This window comes from Balaenoptera physalus (genome assembly GCF_965194825.1).
Source record: "Balaenoptera physalus genome assembly, chromosome: 11".
NCBI lineage: Eukaryota > Metazoa > Chordata > Mammalia > Artiodactyla > Balaenopteridae > Balaenoptera > Balaenoptera physalus.
In genome coordinates, this window is record NC_138896.1 from 41,585,219 (window position 1) to 41,612,196 (window position 26,978).

The 26,978-nt window shown below is 40.6% G+C and overlaps 1 protein-coding gene across 1 annotated transcript; it reads right to left on the minus strand.

The window, feature by feature from the left end:
* Positions 1-542: 542 nt before the first annotated feature.
* LOC309638410 (HLA class II histocompatibility antigen, DRB1 beta chain-like) lies at positions 543-26,970 on the minus strand. The gene is made up of 4 exons (XM_082414384.1): positions 17,812-26,970; positions 12,131-12,545; positions 10,309-10,408; positions 543-6,973 (listed from the first exon to the last, which is right to left on the minus strand). The coding sequence occupies exons 2-3, from the start codon at positions 12,435-12,437 to the stop codon at positions 10,371-10,373; spliced, it is 345 nt and encodes a 114-aa protein (XP_082270510.1). The 5' UTR covers positions 12,438-12,545; positions 17,812-26,970; the 3' UTR covers positions 543-6,973; positions 10,309-10,370.
* Positions 26,971-26,978: the final 8 nt, after the last annotated feature.

The window sequence follows — 26,978 nt, forward strand, 5'->3', positions numbered from 1 at the left end:
ACGTTGATGAGCTCTCTCAGCTTTCGTTTGTCTGAGAAAGTCTTTATTTCTCATCATCTCTGAATGACAACGTTGTTGGATAGAGCATTCTTGGCTGACAGTTATCTTTCAGTATTTTGAGAATGTCATTCCACTCCCTCTTGACCTGTAGAATTTCTGCTAAGACCTCTGCTGATAAACTAATGGGGGTTCCTTTGCAGGTTACGATCCTTTTTTCCCTGGATGCCTTTAAAAAATTCTCTGTCCTTGACTTTTTTTTTTCTTTTTGGCTGTGCTGTGCAACATGTGGAATCTTAGTTCCCTGACCAGGGATTGAACCTGTGCCCCCTGCAGTGGAAGCACGGAGTCCTAACCACTGGACCACCAGGGAAGTCCCTGTCATTGACTTTTGACAATTTTAATATAATGTGTCTTGGAGATGGTCTTTTTGCATTGAGTTAATGAGGGGCTCTATTTGCTTCATTGACTTGTAGATTCAGTTCCTTCCCCTGGTTGGGAAGTTCTCAGCCATTCTTTCTTTTTATTATATTTTTAAAAATTTATTTATTTTATTTATTCTTTTTTTTTTGGCTGCGTTGGATCTTCGTTGCTGCGTGTGGGCTTTCTCTAGTTGAGGCAAGTGGGGCCTACTCTTCCTTGTGGTGCGCGGGCTTCTCATTACAGTGGCTTCTCCTGTTGCAGAGCATGGGCTCTAGGCGCACAGGCTTCAGTAGTGACTCGTGGGCTCTAGAGCGCAGGCTCAGTAGTTGTGGCTCACGGGCTTAGTTGCTCCACGGCATGTGGGATCTTCCTGGACCAGGGCTTGAACCCGTGTCCCCTGCATTGGCAGGCGGATTCTTAACCACTGCACCACCAGGGAAGCCCCTCAGCCGTTATTTCTTTAAATAAACTTCTCTCCTCCCGTCTCGCTCTCTTCTTCTGAGATACCCATCACCCTAATGTTGCCCTTCCTAAAAGAGTCAAATGGCTCTCATAGAATTTCCTCATTTAAAAAAGATTTTCGTGCTTGCTTTGGCAGTACATATACTAAAATTGGAACCATATAGAGAGAGATTAGCATGGCCCCTGTGCAAGGATGACACGCAAATTCGTGAAGCGTTCCATATTTTTATAGATAGCTAGTGGGAAGCAGCCACATAGCACAGGGAGATCAGCTTGATGCTTTGTGACCACCTAGAGGGGTGGGATATAGGGAGGGTGGGAGGGAGACGCAAGAGGGAGGAGATATGGGGATATATGTATATGTATAGCTGATTCACTTTGTTATAAAGCAGAAACTAACACACCATTGTAAAGCAATTATACTCCAATAAAGACGTTAAAAAAATAAATAAAAAGATCTTTCTCTTTCCTCTTCTGCTAGTATAATTTCTACATTTCTATCTTTGAGCTCACAAATTCTCTCTTCCATACGGTCTGCTCTATTTCCAATGCTTTCTAATGAATTCTTCATCTCGTTTATTAGTTCTTTAGCTCCAGAATTTCTGTTTGGTTCTTTTTTTTTTTAGGGTTTCAATCTCTTTGGGAAAGTATTCCTTCTGTTCTGCCTTTGTGAGTTTCGTTGCTCGTTGAGTTTCTTCCTGACAGCTGTTTTGAATTCTCTGTCACTTAGATCACCATATCCCATGACCTTATGATTGGTTTCTGGAGAATTGTCATTTACTTTTGTGGTACACTATTGCTGTGGTTCTTCATGGTGCTTGATGAGTTGTCCTCTGCCAGCACATTTGAAGTAGCGAGCACACTTCGATTCTAATGAATCGAGGGTTTAGAAGTTAGAGGCTTTTCTTTTGTTTTCCAATAGGTGGCACTAGAGCACACGGTTTTGGTTTCTATTAGCTGAGCTGCCTCTGGTTATATTTGAGTTCTTCTGTCAGAGGTGTTGCAAGGTGCTCTCACTGTCACTTCTTGTGCCACTGGAGGCATTGGTGCTTTGCTGCTGCCAGTGTTGCTGGTGTTGCCACCTGAGGCTCTGAGATGGGGGCTCTTCTGCTGTGTCTGGGATCCCCTGAGTTGCCATTGGCTGTTGTTTCAACCTCCAAGTACTTTCTCTTTCCCAGAGGTCAGGGAGTGGGTCTGATCACAGGGTTGGTTCTCCCCGCAACCAGCCCCCACACTTAAGTGGGGTCCAACTGTCACCTCATTAATATAACGAGACACCTTTGTGGCTCTCATCACTTTGGAAATTCCAAGGGTTTTAGGAGAACTGTGCCAGGAATGGGGAAAAAGACCAAATATAGATTTCATTTTATGAAACCCAATATCACACTCTGGGAAAAATTAAGTTGTCTCTTGTGTAATTAAAAATTTGTTAAGATGGTAGGTCTCATGGAAAGGATTCTTATCACAATAAAGGTGGGGGAACACAGGGAAATTTTTGGAGGTGATGGATACATTTAGCCATTGGACAGCTACATTGATCAGCTCTGGAGGTGCCCTACCTGGGGCCCATCTGCTATGTAAAATAAGTAAAAAAAAAAAAAAATCAAAGCCAAATTGATTGGTTTTTTTCTGCTACTAGCAGCAGAAAGCATCTTCATTGAAATAGTCATGCCATACATTTTAATTCAACCTTGTAATTTCACACCAGGTTTCAAATAAAATGAGAGGAAGCATTTCTTCATCTCAGATAACAAAGCAAGAGTAAAGCTGCAACCTTGGGATCAAATAAAACTTATCTCAATTGTATGTCTATTGCAGACATGACTATCTCCTTATTAAATTCCTATAGCATGATGACTTGTTTAGTGTAAATAATACACAACGCAACTAAGATGTTCAAAAAATAGACTGAATTTGCTTAAAAATAGAATAATAGTCTCTGATACTGGAGGAATTGTGCTTAAATGATTATTACTTTGAAATAAACTTCTAAATCAATCACTTACACTTAGGATTTCCTTCTATTTGAAACTGACTCTTCAAATGGAACAAAATAGCAGAATCCTCTATTTTCTCAACCAATTTCTTTCTCTGAGACTTGTCCAACATCTTTATATAATCTATATTACTTATAATTACTTCTAATATAATAATTTACTTATATTCCCAAAGTCTATGGAATTTAGAATTATATAATGATTTAATAGTTGCACAATGTTTTATACAAGGGTAAAATATTTCTTTGATTTACTTTTCTAGCTTGTTCCTAATCACATACTTTTTGTCAAATTTGTTTCCATTCTTATCGTCTGTTTTCAGTTTATGTATCTCCTTTTTAATCTTTTGGATTAAATTTACCATTTACCAATCCCATCTACCATTGCAACAAAAAGAATAAAATACCTAGGAATAAACCTACCTAGGGAGACAAAAGACCTGCATGCAGAAAACTATAAGACACTGATGAAAGAAATTAAAGATGATGCCAACAGATGGAGAGATATACCATGTTCTTGGATTGGAAGAATCAACATTGTGAAAATGACTATACTACCCAAAGCAATCTACGGATTCAATGCAATCCCTATCAAATTACCAATGGCATTTTTTACAGAACTAGAACAAAAAATCTTAAAATTTGTATGGAGACATAAAAGACCCTGAATAGCCAAAGCAGTCTTGAGGGAAAAAAACAGAGCTGGAGGAATCAGACTCCCTGACTTCAGACTATACTACAAAGCTACAGTAATCAAGACAATATGGTACTGGCACAAAAACAGAAATATAGATCAATGGAACAGGATAGAAAGCCCAGAGATAAACCCACGCACCTATGGTCAACCAATCTATGACAAAGGAGGCAAGGATATACAATGGAGGAAAGACAGTCTCTTCAATAAGTGGTGCTGGGAAAACTGGACTGCTACATGTAAAAGAATGAAATTAGAACACTCCCTAACACTATACACAAAAATAAACTCAAAATGGATTAGAGACCTAAATGTAAGACTGGACACTATAAAACTCTTAGAGGAAAACATAGGAAGAACACTCTTTGACATAAATCACAGCAAGATATTTTTTGATCCACCTCCTAGAGTAATGGAAATAAAAACAAAAATAAACAAGTGGACCTAATGAAACTTGAAAGCTTTTGCAGAGCAAAGGAAACCATAAACAAGACGAAAAGACAACCCTCAGAATGGGAGAAAATATTTGCAAATGAATCACTGGACAAAGGATTAATCTCCAAAATATATAAACAGATCATGCAGCTCAATATTAAAAAAAAACCCAACCCAATCCAAAAATGGGCAGAAGACCTAAGTAGACATTTCTCCAAAGAAGACATACAGATGGCCAAGAAGCACATGAAAAGCTGCTCAACATCACTAATTATTAGAGAAATGCAAATCAAAACTACAATGAGGTATCACCTCACACCAGTTAGAATGGGCATCATCAGAAAATCTACAAACAACAAATGCTGGAGAGGGTGTGGAGAAAAGGGAACCCTCTTGCACTGTTGGTGGGAATGTAAATTGATACAGCCACTATGGAGAACAGTATGGAGGTTCCTTAAAGAACTAAAAATAGAATTACCATATGACCCAGCAATCCCATTACTGGGCATATACCCAGAGAAAACCATAATTCAAAAAGACACATGCACCTCAATGTTCATTGCAGCACTATTTACAATAGCCAGGTCATGGGAGCAACCTAAATGCCCATCGACAGATGAATGGATAAAGAAGTTGTGGTACATATATACAATGGAATATTACTCAGCCATGAAAGGGAACAAAATTGGGTCATTTGTAGAGACATGGATGGATCTAGAGACTATCATACAGAGTGAAGTAAGTCAGAAAGAGAAAAACAAATATTGTATATTAACGCATATATGTGGAACCTAGAAAATGGTACAGATGAACCGGTTTGCAGAGCAGAAATTGAGACACAGATGTAGAGAACAAACGTATGGACACCAAGGGGGGAAAGTGGTGGGGGGTGGGGGTGGTGATGTGATGAATTGGGCGATTGGGATTGACATGTATACACTGATGTGTATAAAATGGATGACTAATAAGAAAAAAAAATAAAGTTGTACTTAATATAAAAGGGGTTTTTAATATGTGTTTGCTGAATAAATTAATCAATTAATTAATTTACTGGTGCACACCATATTTAGTGTTTAGTGATATAAAAAAATAAATTTTTGATTACATAAAATATTTGAATGTTCTTCAATTTAAAATGATTAAATAAGATATTCCGACAAGTCAAGCTTTCAAATCTGTTCGTTACAACATATATTCTCATTGTCATTTAGGCAACCACTTTTACAAACCTTCCATTGTTTCTATATACACATGTGAGTAGAATAGAATGGGTATAGCTAGATATTCTTATTCTCTTCCTCTAATTTATTAAGCAAAATGTTGTATACTACACATACTCTCCTGTACCTTGTTCCAAATATATTTTGGAGATTATTCCATAGCAGGGTACAGAGAGCTTCTCATTTTTTTCTAGCTGCAGGGTACTTCATCGTTTAGATCAGTGTATTCATGCATTCCCTTTTGTTTCCCAGCACTTTCTCTGTTTTCTGCTAAGGTAAGGTCCACACAGGATTCTCTCATGACAGACAGTTTGTCACACTATCTGGGGGGGGGGGGCCTCAGAAATACATCTTTTCCACTACAGTGGCTTTGTCCTGATAGCTTTCTGAAAAGAGCACATCCCAAGTCAGAGTCAGCATGCCGCTGATTTTTATTCAAGAGATAGAAAAAAAAATTGAGGTGTTGAAGTCTACCCTTAATAATAAAAGGAAAGTTCTAGAAGTACCCAGGTTTAGATATTTTCTTTTAAAAAAATCAGGGAAAAGAGACAAAAGAATGTGATTGAAGGCATCATATACTTACAAGTTACCTGCATGTCTTGTATTTGTTGTCCCCTTTCTGTAGCCCATGGTGTGAAGGGACTTGTGTGTCTGTCTTTGAGAATGCAAAGATGTAGGAGACCAGGAAGTGGGTTCAGTAAGGGCTTTCTCCTAGCTCAGGGCAACACGCCTAAATACACAATGCAGAAAACCCGAGATAAAACAGGGAAGGAAGCAAGGAAACCTTCCAGATCACATGTGTCCAAAATTCCGGAATGTAAATGAAAACCATCTTTGTTTTGTGATGCAACTCTCCCTTTCTCTTTTCCGTCTATTTCTTGTCCTTGATGCTGTATGAAGCAGAAGATTTCACTCCCTGTGTATTTCAGAAAATAAATATAAGGAAATGTGGGCCAAAGGAGGCAGCAAGGGTAGAAAACAAAGAGGATCAGGAAAGAATGAAATAAGGTATTGGAATCAACATTGGGAACTTCCAGGTCCAGGTTAGGGGCTGAGGAAGCCATCCAGGACATTTCCTGCAGGGTCATTCAACCAGATCCTGAGCAAACCAGATCCTGAGAAAGTACTCTTGTTGTGAAGAATGAGTGTTTCGTGCTGTGAAGAAGCTGGGACAGAAGGTTCTTCTTTTTTTTTTTAATTTTTTTTTTTTATTGAAGTAGAGTTGATTTACAATGCTGTGCCAATCTCTGCTGTACAGCAAAGGGACTCAGTTACACACATATAGACATTCTTTTTTCTATTCTTTTCCATTATGGTTCATCACAGGAGATTGGATATAGTTCCCTGCACTATACATTAGGACCTTGTTGTTTATCCATCCTATATATAATAGTTTGCATCTGCTAATCCCAAACTCCCACTCCATTCTTCCCCCACTTCCCCTCCCCCTTGACAACCACAAGTCTGTTCTCTATGTCTATGAGTCAGTTTCTGTTTTGTAGATAGGTTCATTTGTGCCATATTTTAGATTCCACATATAAGTGACATCATATGGTATTTGTCTCTTTCCGACTTACTTCACTTAGTATGATCACCTCTAGTTGATGGGACAGAGGGTTCTTGCTTGAGTGTCACCATCTTTGCTTCAGCTCAGGAGTCCTACAGGAGACAGAGGAGAGGGTTGTTTCCAGACCTACCTCTTCATGCTGCTTTTTTCCCTCTTTTTGGGGGCCTCACGTTAAAGCCCTGTAGTAAGAAGGGGGAAATCATTCTTAAGACTCCCTGAGCCAAAGATACTTTAGAGCACAGGCCTCTTATATTATTTATTTATTTATGTTTGACTGAAGTATAGTTGATTTACAATGCTGTGTTCATTTCTGCTGTATAGCAAAGTGATTCAGTTACACACACACACACACACACACACACACACATTTTCTTTTCCCTTATGGTTTATCCCAAGATACTGAATATAGTTCCCTGTGCTATACAGTAGGACCTTGTTGTTTATCCATCCTATATGTAATAGTTTGCATCTGCTAACCCCAAACTCCCAATCCATCCCTCCCCCACCCCCTCCCCTTTGGCAAACACAAGTCTGTTCTCTTACTAGCTGGTGCAAAGCTTTATTGCAAACCGCCTAATCAGAATTCAAAGTCTTTCTCATTTTGTCTGTCTCCTGTCTTGTCATCTCCACCACCATTTCTAGGAGACCAAATCTATCTCTAAAAGAAGATGAAAGGGCATTACCTGTTGGCTGAAGTCCAGAGTATCCTAGGAAAGGGAAGGGAGGATGTATACTTAAAAGATACGGAGGCAAGTCTGTCCCCGGATACAATGTCCCCAGGCCCTGATTCCCCCCTCTCACCTGAGATTTCTCTACATCACCACCCATATCACCTGATGCCAGGGTGGAGAGGAGAGCAGACCCTGAGAGCATGTGACCTAGGAAGCTTCCGTCACACAAATCCAGCATCATTTCATCAGGTTTAGCGTCTCTTCCTGCATTTGCCCCAGGATCTCCATCTGAGATCTCCATGCATGATAACCCTTCTCTTATCTCTACAGGCCATCACCTCTTATATTTCACCCATAAATAACCATGGACTGTTGATTTCTGGATTTCCAGGAAATTTGAGATCGACTAGGTAAAGGTTGCTCGATGTGTTCTCTGAATATCGATGACCCTGTATAGGATAGGGTCATCGATATTCAGAGAACTCACTGAACAAAGCCGTATTTCTTCCTCCAAAAAACCTGCGGGGCATCTCAGTTGCTAACAGCTTCCTTACCGTTTTAATTCCTGATTAAGAGCAGCCCCACCCCAAGGAAGAGCAGACCCATAACACAGGCCCCGAGTCTACTCAGCATCTTGCCTTGTGAAGGTTCATACTGTGTCCCTGAGAAAAGAAGCTAGTTTGGGTGATTTTTACCCTGAATCCAACTTCTCTGAGACTCTGAGAGCTTTGATTGGGGGGAGAAGCCTGATCTGAAAGAACTAGAATAATTGGCCATTCCTAGAAAAGGAATGGCTACAAGGTTCAGGCAGTGAATCGTTTAAATATCACAGCCCTGGCATAAGGCCACACGTCTTCAACATCTGATGGAAGAGGAGCCTGGGACTGGATGAGATTGAACTCCCCTCAGGTCAGGAACATCCCTGTAGAGGATGTGCCCCTTCTCAGGTCACAATAACAACTCAGAGCAGGAGTGTCAGAAGCACAAGCCCAGCCCGACGCAGGGGACTGGTGCCCAGGGCCAAGGGGTGACCATGACCTGTGATGTCATGGGAGGCTCAAAACAGGGACATCTCTATTCAGCTTGTCAGGCAGAACTGCCTCCCCAGGGAGTATAGGTATTTGTAGAAACCATCACGGGATATCTGTAAACTATCAGGGGATTTCTATCACAGGTTATCACAGGGCAGACCCAATAACCTAAGCTGAAGGAGAGAAGAACATGGAGCAAATGCACATATGCTGTGGGGAGAGGAGAAACCTGACACTCCGGGGTAAGCAAGTCTCCTCCCTGATGCATAAGGAATTTTCAAGGTCAGAAAGCTTCTCACTCCATTCCACTGCGACAGGGCTCGTCCAGCGGGGGTGCTCCACGTGGCAGGTGTAGACCTCTCCACTCTGAGGAACTATTTCAAGCATCACCATGAGCTGGAAGGTCCAGTCTCCATTAGGGATCAGGCCTGTGGAGACCACCCCCGCCTCCTCTTCCTGGTCATTCTGGAAGCACCTGACTTCAGTGTGGCCTGGATAGAAACCATTCACAGAGCAGAGCAGGAGGCTGTGGTGCCACAGGGGCTGGGTCTTTGCAGGATACACAGTCACTGTAGGCTCCAGTAGGAGAGAAAAGGTAGAGGGAATAGCGAGGGAGACAGTTAGTATCCTGACCAGATGCAGCCTTGGGCAGGCCAGGCTGCCATGTGGCTTAGGAGAAGTCAGTGTCATGGGTCTTGAATTTAACCCCTAAAACAGGGCCTGTTAGAGTTGAGAGATGTTAAGCAAAATTGTGGGGTTTCTTTCCATAATTTGAAACAGTTACTTATTGTTGAAGTATTTACAAATTTTGCAAGACACAGGGTGCATTGAATAAAAGGGTGATTTCTGTAACTAGGCTGCCTGGGTTCAAATCCAGGCTCTACTTCTAACTGGTTAATCCTGGGAGAGTTTTTAAATCCCTCTGTGCCTCAGCTTTCTCGCCTCTAAAGGAGGATAATGATATGAATTTACCTCTTCAAGTTAAATGAGTCATATATACAACCGAATACTACTCAGCCATAAAAAAGAACGAAATAATGCCATTTGCAGCAACATGGATGGACGTAGAGATGATGATACTAAGTGAAGTAAGTCAGAAAGAGAAAGACAAATACCATATGATATCACTTATATGTGAAATCTAAAATATGACACAAATGAACTTATCTACGAAACAGAAACAGACTCACGAACATAGAGAACAGACTTGTGGTTGCCAAGGAGGGTGGGGTTGGGGGAGGGATGGAGTGGGAGGTTGGGGTTAGCAGATGTAAGCTATTATACTGTATATGGAATGGATAAACAACAAGGTCCTACTGTATAGCCCCAGAGAACTATAGTCACCATCCTATGATAAACCATAATGGAAAAGAATATTTTAAAAAGGATGTATATATGTATAACTGAATCACTTTGCTGTACAGCAGAGATTAACACAACATTGTAAATCAACTATACTTCAATAAAAAAATATTGATCATCATATTAAAAAAAAAGAGTTAATGGACTTAAACTATGTAAAGAAATGGCTGGGGGAATTCCCTGGCAGTCCAGTGGTTAGGACTCTGTGCTCTCACTGCTGAGGGCCCGGGTTCAATCCCTGGTCAGGGAATTAAAGTCCCACAAGCTGCACAGGGGGGCCAAAAAAGAAATGGCCAGAACTTAGCCTTCAGTATATGTCAGTTACTTATTGAATGTTTTTACTGTGAAAGAAAGTGTGATTCAAAGCTTAAGGGTAAATTAGGGAACAGTAGGGGGGTAGATAGAGATGTAGAGTGTGAAATCCTGGTTACACTGCCTCAATGGACTCACGTCTTAAAACAGCACAGAAATGGTTCTTCCCCTGAGAAGCAGAAATAGACAGAGGTCATTCTCTAACTCTGTGAGTTGTGTCTCAAGGAAAGCATGAGTCCTGCAGAGGAAAAGGAACAAGGAAAGTTAATCATTTAAAAAGTTTTTATTGTATTATACTCAGCTGATGATTCTCTCTCTCTCTCTTGCTCTTTTTTTTTTTTTTTTTCCCAAAAAAGCCACACCTAGTTTTGCAATTGTTATCGTTTTAGAATTCTCTCTCCTTCTAAACTGACATTTGAGATCAGGGCAGGGTCTGGGACTCTTAACATCTGAGACAACCTCTAGCACTCTCAGGCCCTCAATAAATACAATTATTTTAAAAGAAAGGAGAGGGACTTCCTTGGAGGTTCAGTGGTTAAGACTCTGCCCTCCCAATGCACGGGGCCTGGGTTTGATCCCTGGTTGGGGAACGAAGATCCCACATACTGCAACTAAGCCTGCGTGCCACAACTAGAGAAGCCCTCATGTGGCAACAAGACCCAACACAGTCAAAATAAAATAAATAAATAAATAAATAAATTTAAAAAAAAAAAGAAAGGAGAAATGGGGGACACATTTGTACAATACCACAAAATAGCAGATTTAAGATCGATGATAAATCATTAGTCACAATTTTTCAGTTTCTATTTCAGTAAGTAAAAAATGTTAAATTCTTAACATGGAAAATATTGAACAGAATCTAATAGACACCACAAACTGGATAAAATGTTGAATCAAGTATCAGCAAAGTGTTAATAATCTTACTGCATAGACAACCCATACAATTACTGAGAAAAACACTAGGACCCTAGTGGCAACACATTAATAGATAATGCTTTGGGCAGTCATTACAATTGGGGGAAAAAAAAACAGAGAAGAACTTTAGGAATAAAAGAAATGTAAGTTAAAAATAATAAGATATAAATTTCCAACTAAGTGGCAATATGGAAAATAAAATCTAACAATGGGGAGTGTGGGGTAAATTGCTTACAACCATACAAAGGGAAAACACAACTACTTAAGTACTATTAGCATTATAAAAATAGTAACATCAGTATGGTATTATTAAGTAACAAAATTATATCTGAAAAGCTAGCTTCACAATCATTTCAAATACGTAAAAATATACACACTAAGAAAGCAAAAGAGTAGTTGGAAATTTAAACCTAAAAGTAGCCTCAGAAAGGTCGGAGGTGAATGGGAGGTTCTTCTCCGCTGCACCCCTAGAGATTAGTCTCCCTCACAAATTTCATTCTCAAAGAAACGCTCCTGCACACAGACGCCAGCACATTTATTTCAGGGGTTTCAGGAGTAAGAGGGTGTGTGCCCAGAGCAGACTGGGGCTCCTCTCACGTTCTCCCAAGCCTCTTACATTTCTCACCTCTCCTCCCCTACCCTCCCCCAACCACAGACACCTGGAGGTCCCTTCCCGCATCTCTGACCACCCACCCGAGTCAGCCTTTTCCTCCGTCTCCCCTCCCCCAGGCTCTCCCAGGGCGGCAGCGGAGGATGCCTGGAGCCCTCCCTCCTGCATCCCTCTCCCCATACACCCCTCCCTCCCGGTCCTCTCAGACCCCAGGCCCACTCCCCCCACCATACACACACTCTCTCCCCTCTCACCAGCACACATTGACAAAATCTCACTTTAGTTTTCCCACAGAAGGCTCTCACGTGTACCCTCGTAACTTGTACTTGTCCATAATCCTACACACTCACCCTGGACTCAGTCCCTCTGTCTCTGTGTCTCTCTATCTCTGTCTCTCTGTCTCTGTCACCGCCCTCCCCCCGCCCCGCCCCCGACCTCGCCGCCGCACAGCGCTGCTCTCCAAGAACTTGTAGTTGATCCTGCAGAAGGTGTGCCCGGCGGCCCGCGCCCGCTCCAGGGCGTCCTTCTGGCGGTTCCAGAGCTCCGCGGCCGGCCGCCCCAGCTCGCTCACCGCCAGGTCCTCCCCCACGTGGCTGTCGAAGCGCACCAGCTCCTCCCGGTTATAGATGTACCTGCCCAGGAAGTGCACCTGCCGCGTGCTGTTGGAGAAATGACACTCGGACTTTACCTGCACCATGAAAAGTGCTGTGGGGACAGGAATGATGTTGTCACCCGGGCGCATGGGAAGAGACTGGCGGTGACGCCCACCGATGACAGGCGCTCGGGCGCAGGCGGGGGCGCTAGGACTCCCTCGGAGGCTCTACAGGCACCCCACGGGTTCATCTTCTACCTGCCAGCGGTGGAGGAAGGACGTGCTGGGCGGAAGAGACCCCCTCCCCCTCTGCTCCTGAGCCATTCGGTCTCCACTTGGCTTCCATGCTCACCTGGACATCTTCAAGTGTGAACTGGACGGGGATTTGCCCCATCACCATCTCCTCTTAGGAGCCTCCTTCATTCTGTAAGTACTTGGTTAGGGCTGTGCTTGTGCCCAAACTTCGCTGTCCCTTGGGACTCTAAGGAAGGGAACACAGCCATCTCCCCTCTACTTGTGGAGGTTAAAATTTAGTGAAAGTGATGGACAAAAGCCAAACACACAAGAATTTATACAGAAGTGAGAAATGTCAGGATAAAAGTGTGGCGTTCTATAGCAGAGAATGGTAGGATGACCTAAATTAGGTTAGGGTGCCAGAGAAGTGGTCTCTGAAGACATTTAAGTGGTAACATAAAAGGTTAAGTGGATGTGAGCTAGAGGAAGTGTGTGTGTGTGTGTGTGTGTGTGGTGTGTGTTTAGGGGAAAAAGAGAGACACATTTTAGGTAACAGTAATACTGTGTGGAAAAGCTGAAAGAATTGATGAACTTCCTCTAGAAAGTTCACTGAAGCACAGAGAGTGAGAGAAAGGAGGGGAAAAGATTAGACTGGAAAAATCACGTGGAACCAGGCACTTAAAATCCTTGTAGGTGACATTAGGATTTTGACTTTATGCTAAACGTAATGAGAACTATTGCAGAGTTTTAGGAGATTAAAACCATAACCCCAATACAGGTCCACAGTCCCTTTTCTGCATTTCCAAATCTGGACAGCTCAGAAAATCAGATTTTCTAAAAATTTGCTGCCAAAATTCGTTTGGCAAATCTGACCTGCTGAGGGAAGGGGTCAAACGTATCTTAGAGCTCTTATTGGTTACATGTGGTCTGTAGCTTCACTGTGTGTAAAGATACATATAGACATAAATATACACATATATATCATATGAATGCACATATTTTTGATTTTTTGGTCTTAAATTACAGTATCGTTGACATTATGTTAGTTCCAAGTGTATAACATAATGATTCAATACTGTTAAAGGTTATACTCCATTTAAAGTTATTACAAAATAATGGTTATATTTCCCTGTGTTGTACAATATATCTTGTTGCTTATTTATTTTATTCATAGTAGTTTGTATCTCTTAATCCCACACCTTTATCTTGCCCCTCCCTCCTTCCATTTCCCCACTTGTAGCCCCTAGTTCACTCTTTGTGAGACTGTTTCTGTTTTGTCATATACATTTGTTTTATTTTTTAGATTCCACTTATAAGTGATAACGTAGAGTATTTGACTTTCTCTGTCTGACTTATTCCACTAACCATAATACTCTGTAGGTCCATCCACATTGTTGCAAATGGCAGAATTTCATTCTTTTTTATGGCTGAGTAAGTCCACTGTGTGTGTGTGTGTGTTTATATATATACAAACCACATCTTTACCCATTCATTTGTTGATGGACACTTAGGTTGATTCTGCATCTTGGATATTTGTAAATAATGCTGCAGTGGACATTGGGTTGCATGTATGTTTTCAAATGAATGTTTTTGTTTCTTTCAAAAATGAAAATGAAAATATTTTTAATGTTTTTGTCTTTAGATTTAGTTGAACTGTGAAAATGTCAAAAAGAGTTAAAGAATAACCCTGTGGTTAAAAGTAAGAAGAATAAATGGAAGTTTCTGGTATCATTAATAGTGTGGAAAGTAGCATTGCTGCAGAAATTTGAGTCATTTTACTGAAAAACATGGTAGCAGCCACCACTATTTATGAGTTAAAAAGACAAGTTGTTGAAAGCAAATAGAGATGTGATGACCAAGAACTCGTGACATTTTGAAAAACATGGCGTAAGGCAAAAAATCAAAATGAAGATCTTGAACTTGCTTTGATTGAATGGATTCAACAAGAAAGTAGTGAATTTGTTCAACTGTCTAGTTTTGGGGGTAATGAAACAAGCTAAATAAAACCACGAAGAGCTGAACTGGAAGGTGAGTGTGTGGAGAAAGTGTAAGTCTAGAATTTTTAGAAGCAGCATAGTGTATATAAAGCAGTGTTTTCAACCTCAGCACTATAGACATTTTGGACCAGGTGGTTCTTTGTGGTTGGGGAGAGGGAGGTGTTCTGTGCATAGTAGCCTGTCTATCAGCTTTCCTGGCCTCTACCCAATTAGTTGTCAAAAGAAACCCCCGGTGTGACAACTAAAAATGGCGCTATCTGGAGCCAATGTTCTGCGGCGGGTGAAGGAACGGGGAGAAAGGGTGCTGAGCTGTCGTTGGGTGAGAACCTTGGGTGTAAATCATATGAAAAAAATGTCCTGGAGAAACCACTCTCAATCATGCAGCAGCTAAGAGTGACATAGAAAAACTTGCCAATATTATATCTGTTGAAAATCTTGGTCCTACAAGAAATATGTTTTTTGAGAAGCCGGTCCCAGTGAAGAGCTGTTTTTTCCAATAAAATAAAATTGTTCAGTCCAACCAAAGTTGACTATTTCTTTGTCTTGGCAATTAGACACTGTGATATTGTGATTTATGATAAGAAACATGTATTTGTTCTTCATCCTCGTTTCTGCCACAGATCTCCTAAAACCCTGGAAATTTCCTAAGGGGTAAAATCTATAAATGAGTCTTTTATATTAATTAAGTGACTTTTGGATCCAGTCTAAGGAGATGTACTGGCCCATAGTCCTCCCTATCTCAATAAACAGCACCACCATCCACCCAGTTATCATGCAAGACAAAATCCTGAGGGATAAGCTTTTGATTTTCTATCTTCCAACTCCCACCATTTAATTCATTAACAAGTCACTCAACAATCTATCCCAAATCTGTTCACTTCATCGCTACTACACTAAATGAAGTCACAGGCACATCTTCCCTGGAGAACCCTTCTACTCTCCCCTAACTGGTCTCCGTGACTCCACTTGGAACCCCTGCAATCCAATCTCCATGAGGTAGCTAGAATTAGTTTTTAAAATAAATATAAATGGACTCTCCTTGTAACCCCTTAGTAGCTTCACATAGCTCTGTAAATAAAAGTCAAATTTCTCACTATGGCCATCAGGGCCTAACATGATTTGGCTCCTGACTTTCTCTCTAACCTCATCTTATTCCACTCCCCAACTTGCTTTCTCTGCTTCAGCTCCTCTAACCTTCTTTCTGTCCCTTAAACACAGCAAACATCTTCCCACACTTTGACCTTTCCCCTGGTCCCTCTCCCTGGAGCATTTGTCCCTTAGATCCTTCCCATGTCTGGCTTCTTCTCATCATTTATGTCTCAGATGAATGTCACAGGGAGAGCCCTCTAGACACTTGCACTGAAGTCAGGTGAATACAATTTTCTCAGTCCCTTAACCCTTATATATTTTTTTCAGGGCATTTATTGCTGTTTGAAATGTTTTTCTTGGTTCAATGTTTATTGGATTGTTGTCTTTCTCTCTTGTCATTAGGTAACTTCCATGATCACATGGGACCTTTTTTCTGTTATTCAAATAGAATCCTCTGTGCCTAGGACAGAGCCCAGTATATAATAGTTGCTCAAAAAAGTATTTGTCATCTAAATGAATAAAGCCATAGTTTTGGGAATTGATCTTTGTGGGGCTCCTGGTAAAGCAAGAAGGGGCTCCAGGTCCAACACACTTTTGTAATCATGACACCTTATGTCTCTTCTACTTTCCTGTGAGAAATTCAGACTAACTTCCTCTTTCTCCTCTTACTACTTGAAAGAAACATTCACAGGTAAGGAAAAGGTGATTTTTAAGAGATAGGGAACATTTCATGAAGTTTCATTTCATCCAATGCGTCTGTTACAGTGCTGAGGGTTTGTGCAAACTGGGGATTTTTAGTAACGGTGATGACATAGTAGGGGAAAGAGTAGGGAAAAACCGGAAGGAGAGGTAACCAAAGATGGCTAAATATGGAAAATAGATGGCATGATGAATGAACCTATGAAATTTGGGCCCAAGACTCCAAGAGGCCAATGAGTTCCCTTGACTTCCTTATTGGCTTTCAGCCCTATGGGATGGAAACAGCCTTCACACGCTCTGTATCCTGCTTTGGGTGTATGGTTTGAACCATATGAAATTGCTGATATTTGACTATTTTGGGTTTATAAAAATATAATTTCATATAATTTATTCTGTACTAGTTGAATCTCTTCTTGTGGGTTCAGGTCAGAGAAAGAGGAGATATAGGAGAAACTGATAGAATAGAAAGGTTCAAAATAGAATAAGCACTAATAAGCACTAACTTGTGTCAGGTTTTCAGTTCTTATGAGTTCTTTAAGACATCATAGAATGCCCCTTAGATGCTCCTTAACTACAGGGTCATTCTAAGTACTAAGGATCCCTGCTTCAGGTCCAGGGTGCTCTACGCAGGAGAAATAGGGAGAAAACTAACCCCAACTTTTGTCAGAGTACCTCCAGTACAGGCATACAGGCCTTATAAACAGCGGGGTTTAGGGAGAAAGAAAAGGAGACAATAGATAACCAACAAGGACCTACTGTACAGCACAGGGAACTCTACTCATTATTTTGTAATAACCTATAAGGGGAAAGAATCTGTAAAAGAATATATATATTATATAAATATATATATAATATATATATATATAAAAAATATATAACTGAAGTGCTGTGCTGTACACCTGAAACTAACTCGATATTGTAAATCAACTATACTTCAACTTAAAAAAAAGAAAAGAAAAGGAGACAATGGTGAGGTCTCTTGATACATCCTCACGTATCAGCGAGAGGTAGCCGCATCACAGATCCCATGGACATAACACAGGATCTTCTAGGAGAGATCTTTCTAACTCCTTTTGAGTCCCCATAAAATTTTTAGAGGATTGTTCCCATTTTCTGTCATAACTCAACAGAATCAAGGGAACCATGGATGGGAATTATTTTGAAATCATTAATAATCATTTTAGATTATTTTTGAAAGCATTTCTAAATCCTCTCAAAACCCCGAGGGAATGGGATGTAAGGCTGGAGAGGTTTTATTAGAAGAGAGTTGACAAGAAATAGCCTATATGTATATATACGAAGGCACCTTATGCAGGTCTCATAAAAAGGGCAAGTATCCAGGCTCCTTTTGTTTGTGGAAGGAATTGAGGATCCATGTGATAAAGGTAAGTAGTCACTGAAGAAGATGTCGGTGTTTTAAGTGACATGTCCTGGACCCAGACAAACCTAACTCCCTCCCTTGCCCCACCCCCCAAAATAGCTCACCATCCAAGGTGTGCACTTACCTCTCCAGCCCAAGCCAGGAGCAGGCTCAGCACCATCAGTATCACTGTCAGAATTACTGTCCAGGAGCCTGCAGGGAACCAAAGGCACACCATGCAGGAGAAGAGAAGAAGACAGGGTGCAGGGGAGCAGACAAATCTCAGTGAGGACTAGGACCCTCCTCCAACCCACATCTCAGATATTACCAACCAAGGAACTCATTTCTTTGTTCCTGGATTGGGTCGTCTCAGTTTTGGAGAACCAATCAGATTCATCTGTGAATATCATCATCAGTTGCTGGTTAGATACTCAATATGAAGTTCCTCTTTTGAAACTTCGATTTCCTTCCTTAGGAGGATTGTTTTAATTTTGTGCTTTAAAGGTTTGATCTAGTTGTATTTGTAACATTTTAACTGGGGCCCTATCGTGACCCAGCTCTGTGCTGGTCAGGGATGGTCACCCAAGTTTTTCAGGATTGTCTCCAGATGCTGTCACTGAGTTTAGTGGGACCTCCAGGATACACATAGAGAAAGTGACTTATCGGGGGCAATCCTTGTGGAATGGAGGGTCTTGAAGGTATTTGTAGAGCATGTAACTAACAATGTAATAGGGTCAATATCCAAATCACATTCTACAAGACCTTCCATGTGGAATGGAGGGTCTTGAAGGTACCTTTGTAGAGCATGTAACTAACAGTGTAATAGGGTCAATGTCCAAATCACATTCTACAGGGGGCTGAGAGATTGATAAAGGACTCAAATCAGCCTTTGGCACAGCAACTCTGCTTTAGAATAATTAATATTTTATGTGAAAAAGTGATCAATCCCTTCCTCCTAGTTCCCATTTTGACTTCCTCATTTAATTGGGGATATTTCCCTTTCTCTCACTTTAAAAATTTTTTTAATTTAATTTATTTTTTACACAGCAGGTTCTTACTAGTTATCTATTTTATACATATTAGTGTATATATGTCAATCCCAATCTCCCAATTCATCCCACCATCACCACCCCCCGCCGTCAGTTTCCCCCCTTGGTGTTCATACGTTTGTTCTCTACATCTGTGTCTCTATTTCAGCCCTGCAAACCTGTTCATCTGTACCGTTTTCCTAGGTTCCACATATATGCGTTAATATACGATATTTGTTTTTCTCTTTCTGACTTACTTCACTCTGTGTGACAGTCTCTAGATCCATCCACGTCTCTACAAATGACCCAATTTCGTTCCTTTTTATGGCTGAGTAATATTCCATTGTATATATGTACCACATCTTCTTTATCCATTCATCTGTCGATGGGCATTTAGGTTGCTTCCATGACCTGGCTCTTGTAAACAGTGCTGCAATGAACATTGGGGTGCATGTTTCTTTTTGAATTATGATTTCCTCTGGGTATACACCCTGTAATGGGATTGCTGGGTCATATGGTAATTCTATTTTTAGTTTTTTAAGGAACCTCCATACTGTTCTCCGTAGTGGCTGTATCAATTTACATTCCCACCAACAGTGCAAGAGGGTTCCCTTTTCTCCACACCCTCTCCAGCATTTGTTGTTTGTAGATTTTCTGATGATGCCCATTCTAACTGGTGTGAGGTGATACCTCATTGTAGTTTTGATTTGCATTTCTCTAATGATTAGTGATGTTGAGCAGCTTTTCATGTGCTTCTTGGCCATCTGTATGTCTTTGGAGAAATGTTTATTTAGGTCTTCTGTTCATTTTTTGATTGGGTTGTTTGTTTTCTTAATATTGAGCTGCATGATCTGTTTATATATTTTGGAGATTAATCCTTTGTCTGTTGATTCATTTGAAAATATTTTCTCCCATTCTGAGGGTTGTCTTTTCATCTTGACTGTAGTTTCCTTTGCTTTGCAAAAGTTTCATTAGGTCCCACTTGTTTATTTTTGTTTTTATTTCCATTACTCTAGGAGGTGGATCAAAAAAGATCTTGTGGTGATTTACATCAAAGAGTGTTCTTCCTATGTTTTCCTCTAAGAGTTTTATAGTGTCTGGTCTTACATTTAGGTCTCTAATCCATTTTGAGCTTATTTTTGTGTATGGTGTTAGGGAGTGTTCTGATTTCAATCTTTTACATGTAGCTGTCCAGTTTTCCCAGCACCACTTACTGAAGAGACTGTCTTTTCTGCGTTGTATATCCTTGCCTCCTTTGTCATAGATTAGTTGACCATAGGTGCGTGGGTTTATCTCTGAGCTTTCTAACCTGTACCAGGGATCTATATTTCTGGTTTTGTGCCAGTACCATATTGTCTTGATTACTGTAGCTTCATAGTATAGTCTGAAGTCAGGGAGTCTGATTCCTCCAGGTCTGTTTTTTTCCCTCAAGATTGCTTTGGCTATTCGGGGTCTTTTGTGTCTCCATACAAATTTTAAGATTTTTGTTCTAGTTCTGTGAAAAATGCCTCTGGGAATTTGATAGGGATTGCACTGAATCTGTAGATTGCTTTGGGTAGTATAGTCATTTTCACAATATTGATTCCTCCAGTCCAAGAACATGGTATATCTCTCTCCATCTGTTTGTGCCATGTTTGATTTCTTTCATCAGTGTCTTATAGTTTTCTGAGTACAGGTCTTTTACCTCTTTAGGTAGGTTTATTCCTAGGTATTTTATTCTTTTTGTTGCAATGGTGAATGGGATTGTTTCCTTAATTTCTCTTTCTGATATTTTGTGGTTAGTGTATAAGAATGCAAGAGGTCTCTGTGCATTAATTTTGTATCCTGCAACTTTACCAAATTCCTTGATTATCTCTAGTAGTCTTCTGGTGACATTTTTAGGATTCTCTATGTATAGTATCATGTCATCTGCAAACAGTGACAGTTTTACTTCTTATTTTCCAATTTGTATTCCTTTTATTTCTTTCTCTTCTCTGATTGCCATGGCTAGGACTACCAAAACTATGTTGAATAATAGTGGTGAGAGTGGACATCCTTGTCTTGTTCCTAATCTTAGAGGAAATGCTTTCAGTTTCTCACCATTGAGACCAATGTTGGCTGTGGGTTTGTCATATATGGCCTTTATTATGTTGAGGTAGGTTCCCTCTATGCCCATTTATTTTATCATAAATGGGTGTTGAATTTTGTCAAAAGTTTTCCTGCATCTATTGAGATGATCATGTGGTTTTTATTCTTCAATTTGTTAATATGGTGTATCATATTGATTGATTTGCATATACTGAAGAATCCTTGCATCCCTGGGATAAACCCCACTTGATCATGGTGTATGATCCTTTTAATGTGTTCTTGGATTCTGTTTGCTAGTATTTTGTTGAGGACTTTTGCATGTATATTCATGAGTGATATTGGTCTGTAATTTTCTTTTTTGTAGTATCTTTGTCTGGTTTTGGTATCAGGGTGATGGTGGCCTCATAGAATGAGTTTGGGAGTGTTCCTTCCTCTGCAATTTTTTGGAAGAGTTTGAGAAGGATGGGTGTTAGCTCTTCTCTAAATATTTGATAGAATTCACCTGTGAAGCCATCTGGTCCTGGACTTTTGTTTGTTGGAAGATTTTTAATCAGAGTTTCAATTTCATTACTTGTGATTGGTCTGTTCATATTTTCTATTTCTTCCTGGGTCAGTCTTGGAAGGTTATACCTTTCTAAGAATTTGTCCATTTCTTCCAGGTTGTCCATTTTATTGGCATAGAGTTGCTTGTAGTAGTCTCTTAGGATGCTTTGTATTTCTGCGGTGTCTGTTGTAACTTCTCCTTTTTCATTTCTAATTTTATTGATTTGAGTCCTCTCCCTCTTTCTCTTGATGAGTCTGGCTAATGGGTTATCAATTTTGTTTATCTTCTCAAACAACCAACTTTTAGTTTTATTGATCTTTGCTATTGTTTTCTTTGTTTCTATTTCATTTATTTCTGCTCTGATCTTTATGATTTCTTTCCTTCTGCTAACTTTGGGTTTTGTTTGTTCTTCTTTCTCTAGTTCCTTTAGGTGTAAAGTTAGATTGTTTATTTGAGATTTTTCTTGTTTCTTGAGGTAGGCTTGTATAGCTATAAACTTCTCTCTTAGAACTGCTTTTGCTGCATCCCATAGGTTTTGGATCGTCGTGTTTTCATTGTCATTTGTCTCTAGGTATTTTTTGATTTCCTCTTTGATTTCTTCAGTGATCTGTTGGTTATTTAGTAACGTATTGTTTAGCCTCCATGTGTTTGTGTTTTTTTACATTTTTTCCCCTGTGATTCATTTCTAGTCTCATAGCATTGTCGTCAGAAAAGATGCTTGATATGATTTCAATTTTCTTAAATTTACTGAGGCTTGATTTGTGACCCGAGATGTGATCTATCCTGGAGAATGTTCCATGCGCACTTGAGAAGAAAGTGTAATCTGCTGTTTTTGGATGGAATGTCCTATAAATATCAATTAAATCTATCTGGTCTATTGTGTCATTTAAAGCTTCTGTTTCCTTATTAATTTTCATTTTGGATGATCTGTCCATTGGTGTAAGTGAGGTGTAAGTCCCCCACTATTATTGTGTTACTGTCCATTTCCTCTTTTATAGCTGTTAGCAGTTGCCTTATGTATTGAGGTGCTCCTACATTGGGTGCATATATATTTATAATTGTTATATCTTCTTGGATTGATCCCTTGATCATTATGTAGTGTCCTTCTTTGTCTCTTGTAACATTCTTTATTTTAAAGTCTATTTTATCTGATATGAATATGGCTACTCCAGCTTTCTTTTGATTTCCATTTGCATGGAATATCTTTTTCCATCCCCTCACTTTCAGTCTGTATCTGTCCCTAGGTCTGAAGTGAGTCTCTTGTAGACAGCATATATATGGGTCTTGTTTTTGGATCCATTCAACGAACCTGTGTCTTTTGGTTGGAGCACTTAATCCATTCACGTTTAAGGTAATTATCAATATGTATGTTCCTATGACCATTTTGTTAATTGTTTTGGGTTTGTTTTTGTAGGTCCTTTTCTTCTCTTGTGTTTGCCACTTAATGAAGCTCCTTTAGCATTTGTTGTAGAGCTGGTTTGGTGGTGCTGAGTTCTCTTAGCTTTTGTTTGTCTGTAAAGCTTTTGATTTCTCCAACGAATCTGAATGAGATCCTTGCCAGGTAGAGTAATCTTGGTTGTAGGTTCTTCCCTTTCATCACTTTAAGTATATCATGCCACACCCTTCTGGCTTGTAGAGTTTCTGCTGAGAAATCAGCTGTTAACCTTATGAGAGTTCCCTTGTATGTAATTTGTCATTTTTCCCTTGATGCTTTCAATAATTTTTCTTTGTCTTTAATTTTTGCCAATTTGATTACTATGTGTCTCGGTGTGTTTCTCCTTGGGTTTATCCTGTATGGGACTTTCTGTGCTTCCTGGACTTGGGTGGCAATTTCGTTTTCCATGTTAGGGAAGTTTTCAAGTATAATCTCTTCAAATATTTTCTCTGGTCTTTTCTCTCTCTCTTCTCCTTCTGGGATCCCTATAATGCGAATGTTGTTGCTTTTAATGTTGTCCCAGAGGTCTCTTAGGCTGTCTTCATTTCTTTTCATTCTTTTTTCTTTATTCTGTTCCGCAGCAGTAAATTCCACCATTCTGTCTTCCAGGTCACTTATCCGTTCTTCTGCCTCAGTTATTCTGCTATTGATTCCTTCTAGTGTAGTTTTCATTTCAGTTATTGTATTGGTCATCTCTGTTTGTTTGTTCTTTAATTCTTCTAGGTTTTTGTTAAACATTTCTTGCATCTTCTCGATCTTTGCCTCCATTCTGTTTCCAAGGTCCTGGATCATCTTCACTATCATTATTCTGAATTCTTTTTCTGGAAGGTTGCCTATCTCCACTTCATTTAGTTGTTTTTCTGGGGTTTTATCTTGTTCCTTCCTCTGGTACAAAGTCCTCGGCCTTTTCATTTTGTCTATCTTTCTGTGAATGTGCTTTTCCTTTCACAGGCTGCAGAATTGTAGTTCTACTTGCTTCTGCTGTCTGCCCTCTGGTGGATGAGACTATCTAAGAGGCTTGTGCAAGCTTCCCGATGGGAGGGACTGGTGGTGGGTAGAGCTGGGTGTTGGTCTGGTGGGCAGAGCTCAGTAAAACTTTAATCTGCTTGTCTGCTGATGGGTGGGGCTGGGTTCCCTCCCTGTTGGTTGTTTGGCCTGAGTCAACCCAGCACTGGAGCCTACCCGGCTCTTTGGTGGGGCTAATGGTGGATGCAACCCACCCACCAGCCACTGCACGATCCCAACTTCCTGTTCCTCTGGACCCCGGGAGCAAGGGGGTGGCTGGTGGGGGCAGGGTGGGGGGAGGGCGTCACGGGACTTTTTTTTAAAGGATGAGGCTGTAGATGGTCAGGCCGAATGCCTTGGGTCCTAGGAGGAAGGTACTGATGAGGACAGGGTACCCAGGGCATCCTTCATGGTAGCATTGGGGTAAATAAAATGGGAAGCCCATGGAAAATGTCCTGTGCCCATTTTTTAATGGGATTGTTTTTTCACTATTGAGTTGTATGAATTTTTGTATATATTTTGGATATTAACCCCTTTATTGGATACATGATTTGCAAATATTTCCTCCCATTTGGTAGGTTGCTTTTTCAGTTTTTGAAGGCTGCGAAGGAAGTTTTTTAGTTTGATGTAGTCCTACTTGTTTATTTTTACTTTTGTTGTTTTTGGTGTCAGATTCAAAAAATCATCATCAAGACCTATGTCAAGAAGCTTAACACCTATGTTGTCTTCTAGGAGTCTATGGTTTCAGGTCTTACATTCAAGTCTTTAACCCATTTTGAGTTAATTTTTGTGTACGATGTGAATACTGATAGTAGTCTAATTTCATTCTTTTGCATGTGGTTGTCCAGTTTTCCCAACACCATATATTGAAGAGACTGTCCTTTCCCCACTGTATATTGGCTCTTTTGTTGTAAATTAATTGACCAAATATATGTGAGTTTATTTCTGGGCTCTCTATTCTGTTCCATTGATCTGTTTTTCCAAATTCCATACGGATTTGATTACCACAGCTTTTTAATATGGTTTGAAATCAAAGCTGGAGGCACCATTACTCTTATTTTTTTTTGAAAGTTCTTGAACTTTATTATTATTATTTTTTAGATTTTTAGAAATTTCATGTAATGTCTGAAACATTTATATTAACATATTTCCATACAAATAACCCAATGAAAGTTTAGTATTAGTTGTTTTGTTTGTTTGTTTTTTTATACTGCAGGTTCTTATTAGTCATCAATTTTATACACATCAGTGTATACATGTCAATCCCAATCGCCCAATTCAGCACACCATCATCCCCACCCCACCGCAGTTTTCCCCCCTTGGTGTCCATATGTCTGTTCTCTACATCTGTGTCTCAACTTCTGCCCTGCAAACCAGCTCATCTGTACCATTTTTCTAGGTTCCACATACATGCGTTAATATATGATATTTTTCTCTTTCTGACTTACTTCACTCTGTATGATAGTCTCTAGATCCATCCACATCTCAACAAATGACTCAATTTCGTTCCTTTTTATGGCTGAGTAATATTCCATTGTATATATGTACCACAACTTCTTTATCCATTCGTCTGTCGATGGGCATTTAGGTTGCTTCCATGACCTGGCTATTGTAAATAGTGCTGCAATGAACATTGGTGGAGGCACCATTACTCTTAATGCATCTTCCATACTTAACTTTATAATGTTTCATTTCATAAAATGTTAAGAATGAAAGGGGCTTTAGGGACTATCCAGCCAATTTCAGCCTCCACTTACCAAGAAAATGCAAATAGTCGGAGGAGTGTATCTTTCCCAGCCAAGGTCACCCACCAAGGCCTCCTCACGTCCAGTCCAGACCTCATGAGTTCCCTTCCAATTTACACTTTCCTAAATATCACTTGGCATGTATGTTCTGAAGTTTTTACAGGGAATGTTAAATATTTACACAAAAGCATAATGGAGAGGAGAGAGCAGCTGGTAGATCTCAGTGGCTTATCTTCAGGGAAAGCCAAGGGGAGCCTTAACCTAAGTGGAAAGTTTATTAGCAGCAGCCCCAAGAACCTTGCAGTGAAGCAGCCTATGTACAGTTCTGAAAAGGGCCCCTTCCCAGCCGAGAGCCTTGATGCCCAGGCATCCCAGGCACACATCACACGTCCCTTCCCCCATGTCAGACACCACCAGCTGCTTGAATGATACTGTCACATTTTCTTCTGCAAGATCCCCAAGAAACCTCCTGAGACATGGTCTCTCACCACATCCTGGGTTTCCACACTTTCCACTCTTAACTTTTGTGTAGGTGGTTTAGAAGGCGGTGGCCAAGGCCAGCTCCCTCCACTGAGGGACAGAAGGCTCACGGCCTCAGGGAGGAGCCGGTGGCAGGGGCAGAGGCAGCCTGGGACCAGGAGGAAACCTCTTGTTAATCCAGGAGACTGGATGGGTTAAGTTAGGGCCAGTTGTGTTCTAAGTGAGGGTCCGGGCTCAGCCGCAGCTATTTCCACCAAGGAAAAGGCCCTCTTTGCTTATCTCAGTGTTCATTGTTCTGTTCCCAAAGCCCTGAACCCTCAGCTGTGTTCAGGCGGGAAAGCTTATGAAAGGTGGTACTTTCTGTCTTGGATATAGATAGGGTGCCGTTATTTCGTTTTCAGATACACACATTCGAATTAAAGACCAGTGTCATTTGAGACTTGGAATTGATTTGTGTCTGAGGTACAGAAGTGATCTAAGTCCTTGTTACTTGATGTGGCCCACACAGCAGCAGCGTCAGCATTACCTGGGGGCCTCTTAGAAATGCAGGAACGTGGGCCCCCATGCCAGGCCCACAGAGCCAGAGGTGCACTTCAGTAAGAGACATGTATGCAGATTAGTTTGACAATGACCCTGCCCTAGGATCGTTCAGATAAAGAAAAGTAGACAAGCAGATGAAGCTGAGACAAGTGGGTGGACAAGATAAACTAGGGGTTGGGGGTAGGAGAGGGATGTGGGTCCAAAGACATGGGTTGGAAACGGTTCTCTGCAGGGTCTGCTGAGCCAGTCTAAGCGGGACAGAACCCCAGTGCGCACACAGCCCGAGTTACCTGTAACTCACCATGTGACCACTGACTTGGCACAGCGACAGTTTGCAGTAAAAGAAAAATTCACTTCCAGGGGTCATTTCTCCTCTCCCCACAGGGGCTGACAGCTACTAGGGAGGTGAGGCATCTGTTTTCATCACTATGCGTCTTTCTAGAAAGAGCTGAGGATCATGATGAAGAA